The sequence below is a fragment of the Notolepis coatsorum genome (genome assembly GCF_963971535.1).
Source record: "Notolepis coatsorum genome assembly, chromosome: 3".
NCBI lineage: Eukaryota > Metazoa > Chordata > Actinopteri > Aulopiformes > Paralepididae > Notolepis > Notolepis coatsorum.
Window position 1 is genome coordinate 30,756,005 of NC_140167.1, and position 17,703 is coordinate 30,773,707.

Here is a 17,703-nt window from a genome sequence, read left to right on the forward strand (position 1 = left end):
ACCCCGCCAGTACTGAAGAAGTAGTCCCCGATGAGTCCCGGGAGGAATACAACGCTACCGAGAGAGAACTCGGCACGGAAGAAGACGGGGAGAGCACCGTGGAGATAGAGCTCCAAGGCTCCGCAAGGAGTACCCCGAGGGAAGGCTCCCCTATACAACCGCCTTCTCCCAGCGAGGCAGAGAGGACCCTACAGCAGGCCTTCCTCATCAGCCTGAACGCCGCTGCTGAACGCGACCGACTGCAGATCCAGCAGCGGAGCGAAGAAGAGCATATACGTCTAGAAATAAGACGCATTCAGAGGGAAGAGAATGTGGCCCGAGACCGAGCAGACAGCCAGCGAGCAGCTGCTGGTGCTCTACGGGACGCAGAGCGCGACAGACAGCAAGCGCAACTAATAGAACAGCTGATCAGACGGACAACACCCTCTCCCTCCGCCAGAGGCTCCAGGAACTCGTCTAGACACACCTCCAGGGCGGCATCCCCTAGCCGAGTAAACAACCCTGAACTTGACCAACAGACGAGGTCTATACCCCCCACAGACCACCTCCCCCCACCGGTCCAAGCGAGACCTAGCAACCGGGAAGGAGCAGCATATCCTGTGGAGAGGCTAAACCAGAGACTACAAGCACTGGATGACCTAACTGAAGACGAAGAGGAAGAGGAGGAGAACCACGCCCGACGACAGCACAGTACTCTACCGGACCAGGAGGTCCGGTACAGCCCAGGCTATACTCCCGCGGAGCTGCGCTACAGACCCCCGACTCTATACCCGGGTGAGCACGACGCACGACCCGCACCGCGGAACAGCACCTGGACAAGCGGGCCATGGTACACTGCCGGTACCAGCCCATACCAAGGAGCGGGAGGAGACTCGCCTAGGAGGCCTCTCCCCCAACGCTCGCCGATGTATCCACAGTCAGCGTCATACATTGGCACGCCTATGGTACCCGACTTCACCCAAGAGAACCGGGCCCAGTATACAGAACTCCGCATGTGTCTGGAGACCATGTTGGTGGATGTATTGGATGAACGCCACAAATACGCCATCCTACTGAAGCACTTAAAGGTACCCCGCGCACATAATATAGCGCTCGCCTACGCGACTTCCACCACCCCATACACAGCAGCGCTGGTAGCATTGGACCAGAGGTATGGGCGCATATGGGATTACGTGATCCAGGAGATCCGACACATCGACCGCTTACCCCCAGCAATAGACAATCGAGCACTGGACGACCTGTCCATCAGAGTGCAGTCCCTGGTAGGGATGTTGGGAGCGCAGAGAGAGAAGGGGAGGCATGAACTTTACGCCAACTCAAATGTGGAAAGGATCTTGGAGAAGCTGCCGCCCGCTCGACAGGAGCGTTTTAGGCGGCAGAGAGACCACCGAGACCCGAATGGCCCCGAACCGAACCTCCTCGATCTAGCAGACTTCCTGGCGAGAGAAGTCAGCAGCCTACGGCTAGATACATTCGGACGGAGCACCCCTGGCTCCAGAGAAGGAACCAGACGACTAAATGATGGAAGAAGATCGGTGACTGTGATGCACCAATCGGAGTCAGTACCGAGCAGCAGGAGCCACAGTACCCCCTCCAGAACGGAGAAGTGGAAGATAGTGTGCCCCTACTGTGAGAAAGAACACTGGCTAGCGCAATGTGACTCCTTCCCCAAGCTGAACGCGGAGGAAGCAAGTCAATGGATAAAGTCCAACAAGCGCTGTTTTCGCTGTGCACGCTCACACATGGCAGCCGAATGCCGCTTAAAGAAAAGGTGCACCAAGTGCGATGGAGCCCATCTGGACATACTTCACGACAGTAACAGACGGCGCCCTTCACCCGCACCATCCAGCAGCAAAGCGAGCGTCATGTACATCGATCCCGCCAGCAGCAGTGGAGCCCGAGTACTCCTAAAAGTAGTGCGCGTGACACTAAGCTACCAGAATAAAGTCCTGGACACTTACGCCGTCCTCGATGACGGGTCAGAGAAGACCCTTCTGCTCGCCTCCGCTGCGGCCCAGCTAGGGCTGCGGGGAAGCGAAACCCAAATGACAATTCGGACAATAAGACGAGATTTGAAGACGATAAAGGGCGAGAATGTCTCATTCTCTATCGCAGCAAGCGGCCAGCCTGAGCGACGGTACCAGATTACAGACGCTTTCACCAGCCAAGAAATAGGACTGTCGCGGTACACATACCCCGTCGCCAAGCTGATGGAGAAATATGCACATCTGCGCAAGTTACCGATCCCGCTCATAGACAATGCTATGCCGACCCTGTTGATAGGCTCCGACCATGCAGACCTCATTGTCCCGATAGACCGGGTTCATACCGGACCCCGAGGCTGTCCTGCAGCAGTCGAGACCCGTTTGGGATGGACTCTCCAAGGCCCGCTCGCCAAACCTCTCAACCGAAGTACAGCCACTAGATGTCTCCACTCCCGAGTCACGGAGGGAGAAACCGCACTCCTGCAACACGTAGAGCGGCTATGGACCTTGGAACAAATGCCCTTTAAGAACGGAAAGAAAGACATTCGCTCTAAAGATGACATTTACGCCATTCACCTCCTCGAGACAGGGACCAAGAGAGTCCCGGTCAACGGCGTGTTGAGATACGCCACGCCACTCCTGCGGCGAGAAGGAATGCCTACTTTCCACGCCAAGACAGACGCCACAGAACGGTACCTGCTGAACACGGAGCGGCGCTTAGCCAAGAACCCCGCCCAAGAGAGTGTATACCGCGCTGAGATTGAGAAGCTCATCACAGCGGGACACGTCACAAAGATGGACATTAAAGAGGCTGACCAGACCACTGAATCGTGGTACGTGCCTCACCACAAGGTCCATCACAACGGTAAAGACCGCATAGTATTTAACTGCAGCTACCAGATCGGATCCCAAAATCTGAATAAAGAGTTACTGCCCGGTCCCACACTCGGCCCCTCCCTACTCGGCGTTCTACTCCGCTTCCGCCAGGAAAAGGTGGCCATCAGCGGGGACATTAAAGGAATGTTCCTGCAGGTGAGATTAGTAGAGGAGGACAAGCCCCTGTTACGGTTCCTATGGAGAGAGAAGCCAGGAGATGAGCACCCAGCCATCTACCAATGGGAAGTCCTCCCCTTCGGAACGACGTGCAGCCCCTGCTGTGCTACATTTGCACTACAGAAACATGTAGCAGAGGACCCAGCAGCGGACGAAGAGGTCCGACACAGCGTAAAGAACAGCTTCTACGTAGACAACTGTCTACAAAGCCTTTCAACCCAGGAAGAAGCCGAGGCTCTCCTGATTAAACTCCGCGCCTCATTGATCAAAGGCGGCTTTGATCTCAGGCAGTGGGCCAGCAGCGATCCGCAAGTACTGCGCAGCCTCTCCTCCGAGGACAAGGCAGCCAGCAGCGAGACCTGGATGGCTACAATCCCGGGAGAAGCCCAGGAGATGACCCTGGGATTGGTGTGGCGATTCAAAACAGATTCGCTTCACTACAGACACAAGCCCCTGACTACGGAGCAGGGAAGGCCGGCGGCGGCGCCGACCACCAGACGGAGTGTGTACACAACACTCGCCCGACAATATGACCCGCTAGGATGTATTCTACCGTACACCACCAGGGCAAAAATGATTGTACGAGCATTGTGGGACAAGGACCAGGGCTGGGACGACCCCATTCCCGCACACCTTGCATCCACCTGGAGAGAGTGGGAGATGGAGCTCCACTCACTCCCAGGCGTTAATATGCGCCGAAGCTACTTCCCACCCACGGTGAGGCCAGAGACATGTAAAATGGACTTACATGTCTTCAGTGACGCCTCAGAGGTCGCATACGGATCAGTAGCCTACTTGCGGGCCCAAGAAAAGGGGGGAGAGATCTACACAGCATTTGTCCTCGCCCGCTCGAGAATAGCCCTACGCAAGCAACAATCTATCCCACGTCTAGAGCTCTGCGCAGCCCTAGCCGGAGCGCACCTAGTCACGCTCATCCAACGTGAGCTCACCATACCGGTGTCTAGAACAATCCTGTGGTCAGATTCCACGACAGTACTCGCCTGGATCCAATCGGACTCATGCAAGTACAAAGTCTTCGTGGGAGTCAGAGTCACCGAGATTCAAGACTTAACCGAAGAGTTAACCGGAGAAACAGAGTGGCGCTACGTTGATACAAAACAGAACCCAGCTGACGTCATCACCCGGGGGATGCCCCTGGATGACCTCACCCGTCGCAATGTCTACAGTGACGGCCCAGCATTCCTAAAGCTCCCGGAAGGAGAGTGGCCCACGCCTATCCCGAAGGAAGCCAGTCAGGAGGAGGCTGAGAATAAGAAGCCTGTGTTCTGTGGATTGAGCGCTGTTATCTCCGCAGAACCCAACATAGATGATTGCACTACCATAGAGAGTGCACAACAAAGGACATTCCTACTGCACTACCTACCGTCTCTACAGACCCGCCAGAAGTGGGTAAAGGAGAGAGACAATTTGACAGAAGGAACAGTCGTCATGATTATTGATCAATCACTGCCCAGAGCTATGTGGCCGGCCGGCCGCGTAAGCAAAGTGATCACCGGTGCCGACGGCAAGGTCCGAGCAGCTGAAGTGCTTGTCCAGGGTCGCACTTACACCCGTCCCGTGGCGAGGCTCATAGAACTGCCCCGACTCCCAGACACAATCGATGATGACCATGACCCTATAACCCTATGACTTTGTGAAGTTGACTGACCCCTACAGCAAACCCTTATGTGTAAATAGACAACGCGATTAATCTGTCTCTGCTTAACTGATTAGGTCTGGGACCAATCAGGGGGTGGCTGTTGTGAAGGGCCAGATTAAACCGAATATATATATTTATTATATATATATATTTAATTGTATTTGTATATTCTCTAATATTCCCTGATATCCCTTGTATATTCCTTGTACAATATGCATTGAATATCCATTCTAGCCTACTGAACATCCCATAATAGTCTCCATTCTACTATTGGTCGAGACCTTGGTGCCAGGCTGCCATACCCCCCAGACCCAGTTCAAACGTACCGCTCAACATGTACGAACAAGTCCTAGTTCCGCGTAGGAATCTGGCTACCGCACCACTAATGGGACTATTTGTTCATAGTGCGTATATATACTGCGCTACTAAAGTAGGACTTCCTTTTCAGTCCAGTTTCTTACCCTCCAATAGAGTGACAGACGTAAAGCCTCCCCGCGACGCCACGTGTGGGAGTAAGGCCAAGTTCGGCCTACCATCGGTATTGAGACATCGTGTATATTAATATTTGAATAGTCATATTTGGCACTATATCGTCGAGTTGGACGTAGTCTATTAAGCTAATAATAGTCTGTTAATATATAGTGCTTCGTGCGGTGAGAATACTACCGTAGTCAGCACCCCATCGTTTCGGGCAGAAAACTGGCTGCTTAACCAGGATGATCGACCCCATGTGAGATTGCACCCGAGGAGCCCCAGAGCCGACGAGCGAGTGGACCTGTATACCGGATTATTCTACCGACGACAGCCCGCCTTCCCAGGCACGGATTATGCTTTGTATACGTTGATTATTCCATGGATAAAGACCCCCGACACTGCCGTGTGTTGGAACCCCCCCCCCTGGAGAGGACGCAAGGTGAGGAGACGCTCTGCAAGACGAGGTCGCCTCACGTCTCTCCTCCGTGGACCGGAGGACGCCGGCCCACAAAGAGTCCATCTGCTTTCATCTGCGGTCCAAGGATCGCCGGCGCATTGAACGGCACTACAGTGGGTTCACCTGGGATACCCTTGGCCGGATGAGGCAGCCGGACTCTACCCCCCCCCCTTCCTACTCCTGTCGGCTTACAAGCGACCGGATTAACCCCCCCTAGTGTATCCAGTCTATAATCATTAAAGTATCATTGCTGTTATTCCTTAAACTATTCCAGGTCGTATATGTACCACCTGCGCCTTCAGAGATTGGACATTCTCTATTGATATACCGACGAATACTCTTGCCATAAAAGTGCATACTAATTCCCATTCATAAATGTGATTGATTTGATTAAGTGCTTGCTCTACACACCATCGCTGTGTAGAAATAAAGACCTATTTCTAATTCGTGCATTTGTGTTGGATCCGTTTCATCTACGTGACAGTGTTCATCATAATATATTTATGCCGAGTACTGGGTGGCCGAATATTAAGTACAAAGGTAGTGGTAGTAAGTATCATATCTAGTAATACAGTCAGGGAATTGTACCCCTCAGTTACAGTAGTAGTAGTAGTAGTAGTAGTAGTAGTAGTAGTAGTAGTAGTAGTAGTAGTAGTAGTAGTATCAGTAATGGTAGTGGTAGTAGCATTAGTAATGGTAGTAGTAGTAGTAGTAGTAGTAGTAGTAGTAGTATCAGTAATGGTAGTAGTAGTAGTAGTAGCAGCATCAGTAATGGTAGTAGTAGCAGCATTAGTAATGGTAGTAGTAGTAGAACTACACCACCCTTTTAACCCTCCCTGCTCCCCATCCTCAGGTCAGTACTGTATGCCAGAGGAGGGGGTAAAGCTCACCCCACGGAGCCAGCTGCTGTCCACCTCGGAGGTGCTGACCCTGGCCCGTCTCTTTGTCCAGGAGGGGGTGGAGAAGATCCGACTCACCGGTGGAGAGCCCCTCATTCGGCCTGACGTAATCGACATCATTGGTAAGAGTCGGCATGCCAGTAAGAGAGGGGAAGGAACTGGCCATGCACCAATACTGCTTTTTCACCAACCGACAAAGAGCACAGGTGGCAACCCAGCCATTATAGACGTACAGTTTGAGGTCATCGGAAAAAACTTGAATATATAATCATCGAAGGGATCTAGCATCCTTCAATTTCGGAAGCAACTTTATTGGGCCAATTTACAATCAATGTACAGGATTTTAAAAATCAGATTCTTATGTGAGTGGTCTATTTTTACGTGCGCCACTTTTGCACAAGACCAACTTGTTTTCTGTCGTAACTGGCAAGAAACAGAGCAAGGTTCATGAAGCAGGTACAAATATGGAATATGGTCAGTGGAGCGTAGTAGTGTGTTAGTCGTGTGGTTAGTACTATCGCACAGGGAGGCCACATGGATGTGTTACACTCGCTTACACTGGTTGACTAGCGGCTAAGTGGCTAGCGCTGTTTTCCATTATGAACCCTTGCGCCAAAGAACCATATAACTCCGTTTTGAAATTCTTTGGACAGCCCATGTATTTGCAGTTGTAAAGTGGGTCCATATCACTTGGATTGTGAATTTGATATATCGCAAGAAAGTACTCCGCTTCTACCGTCTTTTAAATATTAATGAACACAACATTTAGTTTGAAACCATTGTTCCTCTGAAAACCTCAAATGGAGTTATGTGGTTCTTCGTCTGAGGTACTCCTACAGTATGTCAAGGGGGCACATCTCACAGCAAATTAACAAAGCAACAGAAGAGGTTGAAAATCACCCATCACCATCCTCCGTTAAAGGTGCTGTAAGTGGTATTTCTTTGTTAAAATAAGTGTTAAAGATCTCTACATTCCGACAGCCATTACTGATATAGAGTGCTTGGTCAGTAACATGGGTCTCCTGCAGAGCAAAACAAACTGTCAAGTCACACAGACAAGCCCTGGAACACCTTTTAACACTATGATCGCCGCGGATGAGTTTTCACGTCATTCCAAGCCATGCTCATTCTGCCGAAGACGCCGTACCTCGTCTTTGATGTCAATATTTCAAAAATCTGTCATCGAAATCATATTTCCTTTCCGGAGCCCTGAGACACACTGCTGATCTCCTCTCAACTCTCTAGCGGTTCAAGAGCGCCATCTGGTGGCCGATCGGCAGATCGCCAACCGGATATTAACCTTTGAACCGGTAGTACTCATCCATATGTGGTCCGGCCACTCGCTATAGCTCCCGCGACTCCATCTTGAAACACTGGATAATAGATCGCTCGCCCTAACTCAATAAACAACGTTATTTGGACGTATATACTATCATACAACCTGGAAATGGATCGGGCATTTCTACATCCCATAATAGAAAAAAATCTGTTCCACGCTCATCTGCCAGCGGCGCGAGGAAGCCACGGTAAGATTCAGCGTTATTTTCTAACGTATTCTATACTAACTGATCTGATGAACATATGACCCACTCTGGATGAATCATCTAACGCTGCCCACGGAATTATAAACGATCCCCCGCCCATCCGGTCAACATCAGATGATGCATAGAAACTTCTAGAAGTACGTCCAGTTGAAACCTTTTATCTCGCACAGATTCCTACCAAACTGTATTTGATCATCAATATAATGCATTTAGGGCTATAAATCACGTTCTGAAGAAAGCTGCAGAAAACGATAAAAACATACTTATACTTTAGACCATATTTTAGTATGAATATGTGAATGAAAAAGTTTAACGTTGCTACACCCTGAACAATACATATAGGACATTGAATGGGCCATAATAATGGCAATTTAGCAATAGAATTAAAAAAGTTATAGCCCTGCAAAGAAGGGGAACTTCTCCATAGACAAATAGAGCTGGCGAGGGATGGTAAATTATGAATTTAACCCATGGCGATTAAAGTGTTAATATATCTGATCTATTTGGGTAAAGTGGTTTGAGATAGGGGAGTGATCAGTGGAGCATACACAGACAGTTGATGGCTTTATTTAGTTTTGACTGCATCTTGGTCATCTCATCTTCATCATCTCATGCTGCACTGGTCTGTTCCTGAGAGGTTGTGGACTGGCTGTCTTGAGGTGGTTGACGCACGGTGCAATCCTTCTACTGTCACTGGGTTGTTGGGCTTGTGTTATTTTGTTTAGTTTTTTGTTGAAACCTTCAACCACTGCACACAAATGGCTTCACACAGTTTATGAAGTGGCTGCAGGACTGGGTGATTATTACCTTTATTGTAAAAATCCATAACTTGCATGGATCCATGCCTTCATATTTAGTATACCTCTCAGCCGTTAGTGGTTGTCCTTTCCGGAGGAATGACGTTTGACATCCCAAAATATCTATGATTCATGAGGCTCCTTCCTTCCCCTTGTTCAGCGGAGATTTCTTTAAGTGTTTTAGAGACAAGCATTCATATGTGTTTCCGTCTTTATGCGTGATGGGGGGGAAGGGATTTGCTATGTCACTAGGGTTGCAACATTTTGGGAATATTCAAAGGTAGAAACTTAATGGGAATATATGGGAATGAACAGAGATATATGGGAATTAACAACAGGATTAAAATGGAAATATAAGGGTAATTTACAGGCTGTATATGCCATGTCATATTCAGATAGAAACATACACCTTTTATAATAAGCACTAAGCAGACATAATTGCAAGCCCCTGTAATAGAAATAAAATGCAATTTACTTATGAGTTCAACCTCACCAAAAATGCTTTATTTAGCACATAATCTCACACATATACTAAACCTGTAAACAGTTTTGCACACATTCATTTAGTCTGACAGCAATTTTGAGTCAATGAGTTTGAATATGTCCTCCAGTGATGGACACTGAATCCATGTGTTAATTAAAGCTCAATGAACCTACGCACATGAAAAGATAGCAATCGCTTTTGCAATCTGTTGCTACCTTTTCACCTGCATCATTTCATTGAGCTGGAGGACATATTCAAACTCAATAACTATCAAACTAAGTGAATGTGTGCAAAAGGGTTTCGAATATTGTAATTATGTGTGCAATTATGTGCAAAGTAATCAGCATAGTTGTGAACAACAACAAATAAATCAATGATCCCACTCAAAAAAAAAACTTTTCAACATAAATCTGTAAAATTGTTGGTTAACTTTATTGTGGGCACTGCATTAGTGTGCACGATCCTGAGAATCATCTCTACATTTGATGGAAGAGCGCTCTAAGGGTTGTAATGCTACTGATTTCTCATTTCCATGCGATTCTGTAAATTACCTGTGCATGTGATGGAGGAGTGCAGTGCATATTGCACAGTGCAGGGCTACAATTCAACTGAACACACATTTAAATGGGATATTTTAACTAAAACATGCCACAAAACCTATTATGGGCAAAATCTCCTAAATTCCCGAACTTAACTTCCTGTGGAAAATGTCCTGGAAAGTTTCCACCTCTTTGCAACCATATATGCCATAGCTGTGCACAAAGTACCAGGTCAGCGGTGCAGTAGCCTGGGGTTTCAAACCACTGCACCATGTGTGGAACAATGTTCGCCTCAGAAAACCTGATCTGCTGCCGACTAAGCACTCCTAAACTGGGACACATGACGAGCACTTAAAAGGCATCTTTTGAGTGTCGTCAACGGAAAAGAGGAAACGTGAAGACGTTTCACAACAGCATTGGGGTGGTTAGAGAGATCACCTTGTACCTGGAAGGTCACAGGTTCAATGTGTCGGTCCGTCCCTGTCGAAGTGTCCTTTAGAATCCCAACCTGCTCCAGGGACGCAGCAAATGGGTGAAATGGCCACATGTGATAAATAAATTCCAAATTTCACTGTATGTAATGTGACAATTGAGTGTTAAAAATATCTGTACTTTAACCCCCCCTTGGTGAAATGACTAATTACACTATGTAATGTGGCAATAAGATATTGCACAACCGAAGTGGAAGTGTGTCGCGCATTAAGGGCCGGAGACAGCGTGTCCAAAGGCGATGTTCTGGTAGGGAGTTGTATACTGTATGGGTGAAGGCCATAGAGGTCACACCAGCAGTCATGTGAGGATCGGCAGCAGTCCCACTGTCACCTGACTGACCACCGCTGTCACTCCTCATGACCTATGCCTTGTCTCCATTAGCTATGTTCAGCCTGGCTGGGACTAGCCATGGTCTTAGCATGGTATGGTATGGTTTGGGTTTGTGTCTCCAATGCGTTTCTTGTAAACTCTCCGTGTTGCTAGGCAATCTTTCATAATCCACACCACTAACTGTGGTACACAAGCTAAACCATGATGATGCAACAGTCCCAGCTGGCTTTGGCCAGGTTGTGAAAGGTGGCCGTCTCAGCCGGGGTCCAGCTAGGTGACGCCCCTCCAGCCAGGCCACAGCACAGCTAAACCCTGGCTAGTGGGGACAAGGCACTACAGCAGGGGTCAGCAACCTTTTTGACATGGAGTGCCTGTTTGAAATATAGTTGTAACTAGTGTGCCTCAACAATATTCCATGCATCGTAAATTTCTTTTCTTATAATCAGGTCTTTTTAATGATAATTTTTACATTATTACATCATTATTGTTATTGTTATTATTAACAATATTATTATGATGGTTGTATCAACCCTAAATCTGAGTTGGGGGGGGGGGGGGGGGGGGGAATGCAATGCAGACAAACAGCTGCATACAGTGCAACCATTTCACTCACATTTGCCCATTCATTTTTGGACACATCACACACCATCAGTGTGTGTACTGTACGTGTGCTGTCATAGCTCCACCTACAGGCCTAATGGAGAACACCAGGAGAACACCAGGATGTGAATGTGAGGTATATCGTGTAAATAAGTTTTGATTGATCGCAAGACTACACTGTAAAAAAAATAATAATAATAAGTTACCAGAACTTAAACATATTGAGTTCAGTTACTGTGCATTAAGGTTTTCAGTTTTCAATCCATAATAAGTTAACAGAAAAATAAGTACACAACCACATTATTTCAACCTAATAAAACTATGTTTATTGTCATTGTTTTTTTTTTTTTTTTTATTATTGATCTTTTTCCCCCTCCATTTTCCTCCGATTTTCTCCCATCCCAATGTTAGTCGTATGCCAATTCCCAGTCCCTTCCTGGTCGCTGCGCACTTACCCCCCACAGTCAGATCATCTGGGAGAGTGGAGGCTACCACATGCTTCCTCCGACACACGTCCAGCCAATCACCGCTTCTTTTCACCTGGCAGCGCGGATTCTCATCGAGAGGGCGTAGCGTGTGGGAGGATCACACTATCCCCCTCAAGTCCTATCCGCGCTTAGCAGGCGCCCCGACCGAACTGTAGGAGTCGCTGTTTACAACAACCCGGACCCACCCCGCCAGCTTCTCCCACCCTCTAATACAGCCAATTGTATTAGTGCAGACGGCCAGCCAAGCTGGTGACAACCCCGGAGCTGTGAGCTGGATTCGAACAGGCGAATCCAGCTCACAGCTCCGGGGTTGGTGACGAACGCAATCTCCGCTCGGCCACCTAACCGCCCCATTGTCATTGTTTTAAGAACACAAGTTGACTTGGTAATACTCACATTTTGAGTAAAAAAAATGGCTTTTAACATGTGCGATGTTCAATGAAATAGAAAAATAAATAATAAAATGTGTTGATTAATCCCACTGGTCACAATGGTGACCGTAATAATGTTTTTGTTATAAGGCTCTGCAAATATTACTGAATGATGTAGCAATGTATTTCCAGCTAAATTGAATAAACAAATAAAGGGTCTCAATTAAATATGTGGTAGTAAAAAGAACCTGTGGGAGGATTTCAACAAGATAAATGCGACAACAGTGGAAAATATTTCACTATAATATTTCAAAGCAAAAAAATAAAAAATAAAAAATTATTATAATTTTTTTATTTTTTTATTTTTTTACTGCTGCCACCTGTGTCTATGAAAATGCCCCTGCGTGCCTATGCAGGCACGCATGCCTAGGGTTGCCTACCCCTGCACTACAGTATACCGAAGGACACTCAAGTGCTCAAGTGTTTGGGCTTTTATCAAACCGAAACACTAGGCAGATGGCAGGCTAAACGATAATAGATGATCTTTGTGGCTATTCTGCAGCTATCGAAATGGATCAAAACGCGGGTAATATAAATATCTTGTGTTTACGCATAGGTACAGGGAATGCACGGGAATGGCCCTTTCAAGATGAATTGCCACGTGGACGACTTGCTTTGGCCAATGGGACCAGGGCCTAACTCAGCTGTCTTTGCTTTGCAGGATGGTATTGTTGAGCTTATGAATAACTTACTCAATCAGGTGGATCCGGTTAATACAATTTATTAACTCAGAATGGAAGTATCGGTTACAAAGATGGAGAATATGACTGGATGGTCTCCTGGCCAGTGATCAGCTTTTATCACCAAGAAGAAGAGAGCGCTCCCCCGGTTCAGGGGTCATTTATATACAGGAGGGGAGGGGGGTCCCACCAGGAAGTGGAGTTTACAAAGGGGAGGGGACAAAGACACATGTCCTTATGAGAAGACACAGTCTTTATCTCCCACAGTATCCAATCATGAACCCGTTTGACTCTGGCCAAGCACTGATCTGTGTCATGTTTGCACAACAGTTATGCACCATGACACATCTTTAATTTAATGTCTCTACTACTATAATAATAATAATTCATAATAATTCATTTCTCAATTTCTCAATTGCATGTTGACTGGAAGCAACTCACTGACAATCGACAGCGTTATTAGACCCATAGCTATAATATTAAATATAGGTTTAGCTCTACAAACAAGGTGCGCGTTTACATGGGGTTAATGGACAGCAAGGCCAGATGCACTTCCCGGAAGGGGTGTGGCACTCAATGTGTTAAACGGTTTTAAGGCACAACGTGGAGGCGAAGAACCACCTGACGCACAGAATTGTCTCTGCGAAGTGTCTTAAAACCGCTACAAGTTGACAGTTGCCAAAGACAAAAAAGATTTGCCATTTATTCATATTTTTTACATTTCTTAACACATTCAAATATGAAGAAATATCAATCAATATCTTTTCATCAAATAAGCGTAGTATCACTCAGTTGTAGCCTCAAGTAGGCTACATTAATTGTTGTGAGTTGAATTGTGGGGGAGTGATGCGTAACGTTAGCTGACAGGGTCCACTGAGTTTGCACAACAGTTATGCACCATGACACATCTTTAATTTAATGTCTCTACTACTATAATAATAATAATTCATAATAATTCATTTAATTTATATAGCGCTTCTCAATAACCCGAAGTCGCTGAACTATGCACTCAACACTGCAGCACCCACGTTTCAACACTGTTTGTCTCCTCACTCCTTCTGCAGTTAAGTAATTTTAGACTTAATCTCAATCCTTCAATCAATCCTTCAATCAATCAATCCATACTCGTAATAATCATATCATATTGAACTTTATAAATCGTCTCCTGATCATTATCAATTCGGACAGCAATTAATTATTAATTTTTTTTATATCAATTAATAAGTCTGAGATATAAAATATTCATCATTACACTGACATTCGTGGACAGTAATCACAAAGCCCTTTATCTTACCCAGCATGCTGGTGATATGGTTTTAGACACAGGCCTGACAGAATTATGTTTTGAAAATGATAAAGATAAAGATGTTAAAACATGAAAAACACAATGTTTTAGCCAAGGATGCCTTCATCATAGGGTATAATGTATATTGATGACATTACCAATAAATCTCATCAATATAACGCCACATGAACATGCACAATTTGACAACATTCTTTGTAGGTATTTATGCGCTTGCAGCATTCCAGCCGATACAATGGAAATGTGTGTTTAGGAACTAGGCAAAATCTGCATATGGCTCGCCGACAACAAACTATCATTACACATGGGCAAAACAGAGTCCATTCTCTTCGGTTCAAATAACAAACTCAGCAAGACCGACGGCTTCTCGGTTACAGTGGGTGACAATATTATCACAAGGAAAGATGAAATTACCTACCTGGGTTCCATCCTAGAGGCTAATCTTTCCTGTGACAAAATGGCATCCAATGTAATAAAAAAAGTCAACCAACGAACGCGATTCTTGTACCGGATCTCCTCTCTGGTAAACAAGAATACCCTGAAGACTCTAGCAGGAGCACTCATTCAAGGGTACTACGACTATGGTACCAAAGCACCTCAAAGGCACTAAAAAACAAATTACAAACATCTCAAAACAAGCTAGTCAGACTACTGCTTGACCTGACTCCTAGAACCCACCTCACCCCTGCCCACTTTGACAAACTAGGATGGCTTAGAGTAGACGACAGAGTACAGCAACTTGCAATGGGCCTGGTCTACAAGATACACTACGCGACCAAGGTACCCATGTACATGTCAAAATACTTCCCAAAGGTCAGTGAATACCACGATCACAACACCAGAGGGAGCTCCACAAATCATGTAAAACCCAGATTCGGCTCAAACAAGGGACTAAACACGTTTCGCAATTATGCCACATCAATGTGGAACGCCCTACCTAAAGCTGTAAAGGAATGTGAATCACTACCCACTTTCAAAAACACTCTCAAAAAACACCTACGTGAGACTGCAATTCGAAACTGGCCCCTACAAATGTCCTAACCTAGTTGTACAGTAAATGACCAAGTAAGGCTTTGTCAGTATTCCAATGTACAGTGTAAAATGTGTGTGTGTCCCCTACCCAAAACCCCCCCCCCCCCCCACCTCCAATGTACAGCCCTCACCCACCCACCCAACACCACCCCACCCACCCAACCGCCTCCAATGTACAGTTTCTATGCCAAATGTATATACACTCTTTTTCTGGACACTTTTGTATCACAAACAGTACTGTATTTGCAAATCTGATATGTCATAAATGTATAGATGTAGCAGTACTGTCTATCTGTATGTCATATATGTTATGATGAATTGAAAATGGGGGACCCTGATGTAAACAAGACGAAAGTCTTTCTCTGGTCTGCATCCCCTTAACAATTGTATGTACTGAGCTGTACTGTACCCATTCTGCAATCTGTTAATAAACTTTTCAATCAATCAATCAAGAGGAGTATCTCAGTTAATACCAGGAAGATGATGTAATTAACAAAGTCGCATGGCTTCATAAAATCCATGACATAACATATTTCCTACTGGGTGTCCCCTCTCTCTGTCCCCTCTCTTTAGCGGAGCTGAGGAAGCTGGAGGGACTGAAAACCATTGCCGTGACGACCAACGGCATGAACCTGGCCAGGCTGCTACCCAAGCTGAAGGAGGCAGGCCTCGACCTCATCAACATCAGCCTGGACACCCTTGTCCCCGCCAAGTTTGAGTTCATTGTCAGGCGAAAAGGTAGGAGAGAGACGACAACAACAAAAAAACAACTCTTGGAATAATGAGAACCATGGTGTGCTGGTAAATTCTGTTTGTGGCTAATACATTTGTCTAATCTACACCTCTCAGAAAACAAGGTGCTAGAATGTACCTAAAAGGGTACACATTATTTTAGCTGGGGCTGTATGTAGGGTATTATATATTATATATATATATATATTGTGCCCCTGAACATGAGTCCATATTTGTACCCTTATAGCCTGTCTCCCTGTCCCTGTCTCCCTGTCCCCAATGGACAAAAATGTACCCTTTGAAAAGGCTGGTTAATGAAAAAGTCAGTTTCCTGCCCTGATGGGAACCAAAATACTTAGTAGTGAAAAAAGATGTGAAAAATATGGGTTGTGGTTTGTTTCCCCCCCTCTTCAGGCTGGATTAGTTATGTCTTGAAAATGATAAGCACATCCCTGGCATTACAACGCACATGCCCACATATGCTTTGTCTTTAACCAATAATAATATAATAATAAGCTCTACATTTTAAGAGGTCCTGTATTAATTTCCTCTCTAAGCTTATAATTCGATTTTACGAGTTTGTGAAGCACTTTGTTGCTCAATTGTATTGATAAATGTGCTTGATTATGAAAGAGGTACTAACTCACTCAGTTGAAATCATATCATGGTATTGGCAGCATATTGTACATCCCTGATAGGGATGGTTTGATACTGATGATTTCATATTAAGATTGAATGCTAAGAGCTGAAGCACAGTGATTTTCTGCCTTTTTCATACATAGAGGAATGTTGGATCTCTCTAATTTACAATTTAGTCATTTAGCTGACGCTTTTATTCACAGCAACTTAGAGATTGTGAACAACATGTCACCATGAGGGGTACATCTCTGGCAGCTAAGCGTCAGTGGCTTTGTTCATCAAATGATATCGAGTTTGAGTGTTACACTCTGAGTGCATAGTAGTATAGACATATTAGCAAGAGGTAATAGTATAAGAATAGGAACACCGAAGGGCGGCTGGGTAGCGCAGTGGACTAAGCGCTCGCCTACCACCGCAGAGACTCTGGGATCGAATCCAGCTGTCAGCGGTACCTCTGGCTTGGTCAGTCGTCCCTACTAACACAATTGGCAGTGTTAGCGGGTGGGAAGCCGGTGGGGTATGTATCCTGGTTGTTGTAAACAGCGACTCCTACTGGTCGGTCGGGGCGCCTGTTCAGCAGGGAAGGGATCTGGGGGAGATAGTGTGATCCTCCCACGCGTTACACTCCCCCAATGAGAGTCCTCGCTGTCAGGTGAAAAGAAGCGGCTGGCTGACTCCACATGTATCGGAGGAAGACATGTGGTAGTCTTCTCCCTCCCCAGGCCGACAGTAGGGGGCAAAAGGGCGCAACGACCAGGAAGGGAATTGGCATAGCGACTAAATTGGCATGGGAGAAAAATACGGAAAAAAGGGGGAGAAAAAGTAGATAAAAAAAAAAGAATAGGAACACTGTGTTATATTCTCAAAAATGTTTGTTCAGTAGTCCTATCTGACTATATACTGTTCAGCAAAAATATATTATGGCTGGTTCTCAGTATGAGCAGATACCAAAAGGTTTAGTCTCAATGTTGGTTTTGGCAGTGATCAGTGCAGATACGTGACCCTGGTTTGAGGTGAAAACACTGAACAGAGAGACAACTGCACTACATTATGTTGTAAAGCCTGTAAGGCAGGAAATGATCAG

The 17,703-nt window shown here is 46.0% G+C and overlaps 1 protein-coding gene across 1 annotated transcript in view; it reads left to right on the forward strand.

The window, feature by feature from the left end:
• LOC311224585 (molybdenum cofactor biosynthesis protein 1-like) overlaps window positions 1-17,703 on the forward strand; it is a 52,826-nt gene that overhangs the window by 18,506 nt on the left and 16,617 nt on the right. Inside the window, exons 3-4 of the mRNA XM_084309620.1 lie at window positions 6,483-6,650; window positions 15,822-15,986. Of these exons, the coding sequence (XP_084165746.1) occupies window positions 6,494-6,650; window positions 15,822-15,986 (322 nt within the window). The 5' untranslated portion in view covers window positions 6,483-6,493. The remainder of the gene's footprint in view (window positions 1-6,482; window positions 6,651-15,821; window positions 15,987-17,703) is intronic.